At 36.6% G+C, this 4,865-nt stretch overlaps 1 protein-coding gene across 1 annotated transcript; it reads right to left on the minus strand.

Annotated features, from left to right (window-relative positions):
- Positions 1 to 2,546: 2,546 nt before the first annotated feature.
- On the minus strand, positions 2,547 to 4,658 carry LOC117112239 (replication factor C subunit 4-like; the record flags this gene model as incomplete). Its single annotated transcript, XM_033255307.1, has 3 exons — positions 2,547 to 2,958; positions 3,392 to 3,517; positions 4,533 to 4,658. Coding segments are annotated over 3 exons (417 nt in total), but the record flags the coding sequence as incomplete, so codon positions are not given.
- Positions 4,659 to 4,865: the final 207 nt, after the last annotated feature.

The raw sequence follows: 4,865 nt of genomic DNA on the forward strand, positions 1-4,865 counted from the left end.
GCCGACGAGTATCCAGAGTAGTGTACGAGCTATGTAAGAGTACCCCGAATACTCTACGAGCTACCCTAGAGTTCTTCGAGTTTACTACGAGTTATCTACTCGTGGCGATAATTTTGAACATGTTCAAAATTAGCGCCACGAGTTCAGAGCTGCTACGAGTAGGTAAGAGTCCTTTCCGAATCGTCCTACGAGTTTTTGCCGAGTTAGCAACTCGGCATTCTCTTGTAACTCGTATGCTGAAAAAAACCCTAGTGGGAGAGGGGCTTAATGCACAATTTTGACTATACTAAGCCAGGGATTTTTTTTATTCCAAGACCAGGACCGAGGCAGCCCCATGATTCGGATCTGTTGTCGGCAAATTTCTGGAGCCACTGCTGGTTGTTGCACCTTTTCTGTATGTTGACATGGAATAGGAAATACTTTGTGCAGCACAAATGAAAATGGAATTACCTGTACTTGTACTGTATATAAAATGTATCTGGAACATGGTTTATTACACCTTAATACTAAATAGCATTAAGCAGGAGGAGAAGCTCTGGTTAATGTTGTTAGCTGCTATGAAAGCACTGGTGTGACAATACATGCAGTAAACCTAGCCCTCAAGTCATCTTTGAATTATTGTTATTTTAATATTTTTGTTTTTGAATCATTGGATTTCATATAATTTAATGAATTTATTAACAGAACTAAATTTGAGAATTATTTTTGGTAATCTCACTTAGCACTTCAAACAATGTATTTGATAAAAACTACTGTAATATGCTAACCTATTTGCTTAGGTGAGATTTTTGTACCTTATTTAGTGAACCCGCTGCCTGCCAATAATAAATTCGAATAAACATAAAATTTTATTTTTGGCCAATTAGCCACGAAAATAATGGAAAAATTAAAAACCTCCTTCCTTTTCGCTGCACAATCTTATTGTGTCATTTATTTTTCTCTTTGTGCAGTGATGAAGCGTAATAAACTTTTTTTTTTTATTGTGCCTGTCACTGCCTTGAAATTTCCAAAATTTAGATACTGTATGTGCAGTATATTTTTCACAATTATATAAATGTAAACCTTTTAACCATCCTATTTAAATTCACACAATAACATTTTATTTTCTCAGTCTGGATGTTGTTTACAAAACTATTTGCTAAATAAGATCTTTAAAAAATGAAACAAGGTACAAAAAAGTTAATTTAAAAATGAAAATAAAAGGAACTTTATGGATACAGAAAACCAAGAACATTTATAGAGGTCATTTATAAAGATATTTTTGCTTGGTTTTTGTACAGAAAACTGCAGTAATACTGTACAGGTATTATTTTGCTTCCAAAATGATTAAAGTTTTAATCTCTAAACAGCTTAATTATGCTCCACTGTAAGACTTTTATCTATTGTAATTGTATTATACAATAAGTGTGGATTTGTATAGCACCAGTATTAAATCAAACAAGACAGGGGTGGGCAGATTCATTGATGTTTGGAAGGGGCCCTGTTCGAGATAACACTACCCTAGGGGTGGGGGTTCTAGACCCGAAAGTAACCTCTGATGCATTTTCGGCGATAAGAATTATTTTTTTTACTTTCCAAGGAGGTGCTCCACCCCCTAAATCTACCCCTGCAAGATGCTCCACTTGATGTGTGGAAGGGTCCCTTCATGTCTGTGCTACCTGGTAATTACAATAAAAAACACGGTAAAAACCAAATAAAAGTAACATCAATTGAGATTTGTAGCATAAGCCACATGGTGTACAGAAAGCATACAATTATTGTCAACTGGCCAATGCCAACCTTCAAGACTGACTGTGCATCATTCCACTTGCTGTTTCTGGGTCAACTCCATGCCTAAAATCATATCACGAAGCAAATACAGTATAGGAACATGACATGATTGCGGTGCAATTGCTTGTGTACAAGGAAGCCCCAACCATGGAGGAAAGTCAACCAGTGGTAATGACAGATTGCTCAAGTCCACATCCAGCTTAAACCACTGCCCCCCCCCCCATGTTTGAAGAAGGCACATCTAGATGCCTAGGAATGGTACTCAAAGTAGTGTTCCCCAATGAAATGATTTGCTTCTTCCGCCGATATACTATACATGGTCCATAAATATCAAAATTTGGTCTAAAATTTCAGAAATATTTGATTCTTTTATCGAGTCCATACATACAAATCTGTAGTCGATTTAGTTATAAAAATCAATGATACAATTCTCGTGTATAGCGGTAAAAGGATTGGTAAGAATAGGGCCGCGACGTTTACGCTCTTTTCTCGACTCCAATAATTGATTAAAATGAACTTGTAAAATTCCCCTAACTGACAAATGTATGGCTATTGCTCCAGTGGCAGGTTAAGAATCTTGTATGGATTCATATTATACAAACAGAAAACTCAATATACATTGTTCCATTATTTTCAATTTTTATTACAAAGAAAATAACAATTTATACAGAATCCCATGTAAGCAGTTTGTTTAGTGTACTTCTGTGTAAGCGTTAGTACAGTAGTGTGGAATAGTTTTGATAATTTTATTTCACAGACACAATGATAAACATTTGTGAAGTATGAAATTGCCTTTTCTTAAAAGCATCTGCATGTCCTTACAATTTGCTCACCTCAGCCCTAACTATGGTGATTTTTTTCCCTCTAAAATTTCCATTTATTGATGAAACCAGAAGCTACCAGGCCAACAATAATTTGATTTTAAATAATAATTATCGTTGCACAAGAGGTTTGCGAAAGAAGTCTTGCCTAATTCAAATATACATTTATGGCCTAAATTTTGTTGTAGCGGAGACTGAAGCTTCATGCTGTACAGTACTGGTTCATGATCACTGTGAGTAGGTCCATTATCTGTAAGTACTCATCTGCCCCGTCTATCAGTCGCTTGTCAACAATTGCGAGTCGTTCGCATATCTTGGACTTCTGGTTGTCTGTCAAGTCTGGCTGGTTCACTATTATTTCATGAATCTAAAAATAAACATATAAAGTATTTTAATTATATAAAATAACACAGAATATATTTACATAGTTTGTTTTGTACAGGGGTGTAGTGCCAGTGGGTGCTGAGCGTCCAGGTCTGCCGCCATGGAAAGCTGGTTTGTTCACTCTCAGGGAGAGAACAAATTTTATAGATTTTTTTTTTTATAGATTGTCAAGATGGATTAAATAAGCCTTTCCAACCCCTAAATTGCTATACCCCCTGAAGAGTTCTGAGCAACTCCTGACAACACCCACTTAAACTCTCGTCAAGAAAATTCCCCCTCCCCTGCCAAGACTTTCCCACCAGGGGCATCGCAGCCCTGCTGGGCAAATCCTGTCGCCACCACTATTAATTATTGAGTTTAGCTTAGGATGTTATTTACAGCAAAGCCTAGCTGAAAGCATTTTCTATTCAACTTACTTGTAAAATCATCTGGCTGGCTGCATAGCCCTCAGCAAGCACTTCTGTCACTGCTTGATCCAGCTTCTCAAATGAGTTAGAATGACAGGTCTTGATGAGTTCTGATACAACAGAGGAAGGAACTGACTGAAATGCAAATGTACGTAAACTTGTTAAGACGTTTTCTTCAATTCAGTGGACGTTTCTTATTAAATGCAAGTGCAATGACAATACACATAGTGGAATTACAGTACATTTATGAAATGGAAAAACCATGCAAGAAGTTAGCTCATTCTAAGCTAAAAACAGCTCTCAGCAGACATGCTTGACACAAACGGCAGAATAAAGCCAGAGTTATTTTTTTCACTACATACATACATATACACTAGCCATAAAATATGAGCACTCTGACCAATTTATTGGTTACAAACTTTGCAAGTTGAGCTGTTTATCTCAAGCATGTGGATGAAACACACTGGGTTGCCAAAAATATTATATATAAATATTTAACTGATTTGAGCCTTGAGGACTACTTAAACTGAATATATTTCCGTTTAATAATACTACCCAAATATTTATATAGCGCCAATACCAAACTGAATGATCAAAGATGAGAATAGTACCCCTGGCCACTGGATAACACACAATGGCAAACCAGCACAGAGTGCAACCTGCTTTGCTCCTTGGGGAGTATACCTATTCGTTTGCTACTTCTTTTAGTGCACGAAACTAGTACATTCAATGCCACAACATCCTACCAGGTATCCATTTATACACCTCGGTAGAGAGAGACAAACGTATATAAAGTCTCTTGCCCAAGGATACATGCGACTTGCACAGTAGAGTTTTGAACCCCTGACCTCAAGGTTGGGAGTCCAAGCTACAACTGATGTGCTTCTAATAATAAATCTGCTTTTAGAACACATTACACAAATGTCTCAATGCTCTTATTTTATAAGCTAACTTTTGGGAGAAGATTTCCCTGACCCCCAAGAGAACTTGAGATGTTAACTTGGAATTTGTGGAGAAATGTTTAAACATAACCCTATCTAAAGTTCTCTTTTATTCTCAGAACCTTCAGAAAAGTTTTGGTGATCCTCATTTTGTGTTGTGTCACAATAGTTTCAATTTAAGAACCAGGAGCTTCAACCTATAAACTTACTCCTGCAATTTCTTGGATATCACTCTCCGTGATACCTTCATCACCTTTGAGTCGATGTGCACTTTGAAATAGAGTGACTGCTTTTCGAAGATCGCCCTCTGTCACTTGGATGATTGCTGAAAATGCCTTGAAAACAAACCCCAAAACATTAGGTTAAGAGAAATACATTTGAAGCAGATATTTTCAAATACTAATAGTTATGGAAACCAAACAGCAAGGTCTTACACTCTCTCTAGATTATCAAATATCCTTTGACAAAAAACAGCTATATGCTCACATGACCATATTAAGGAATGTTCTGTCAAATAAAATTTCATAGTCTGTATAGGGTTT

The sequence above is a fragment of the Anneissia japonica genome, unplaced genomic scaffold (genome assembly GCF_011630105.1).
Source record: "Anneissia japonica isolate Jap-2015-1 unplaced genomic scaffold, ASM1163010v1 scaffold109065_len5873_cov114, whole genome shotgun sequence".
Lineage (NCBI taxonomy): Eukaryota > Metazoa > Echinodermata > Crinoidea > Comatulida > Comatulidae > Anneissia > Anneissia japonica.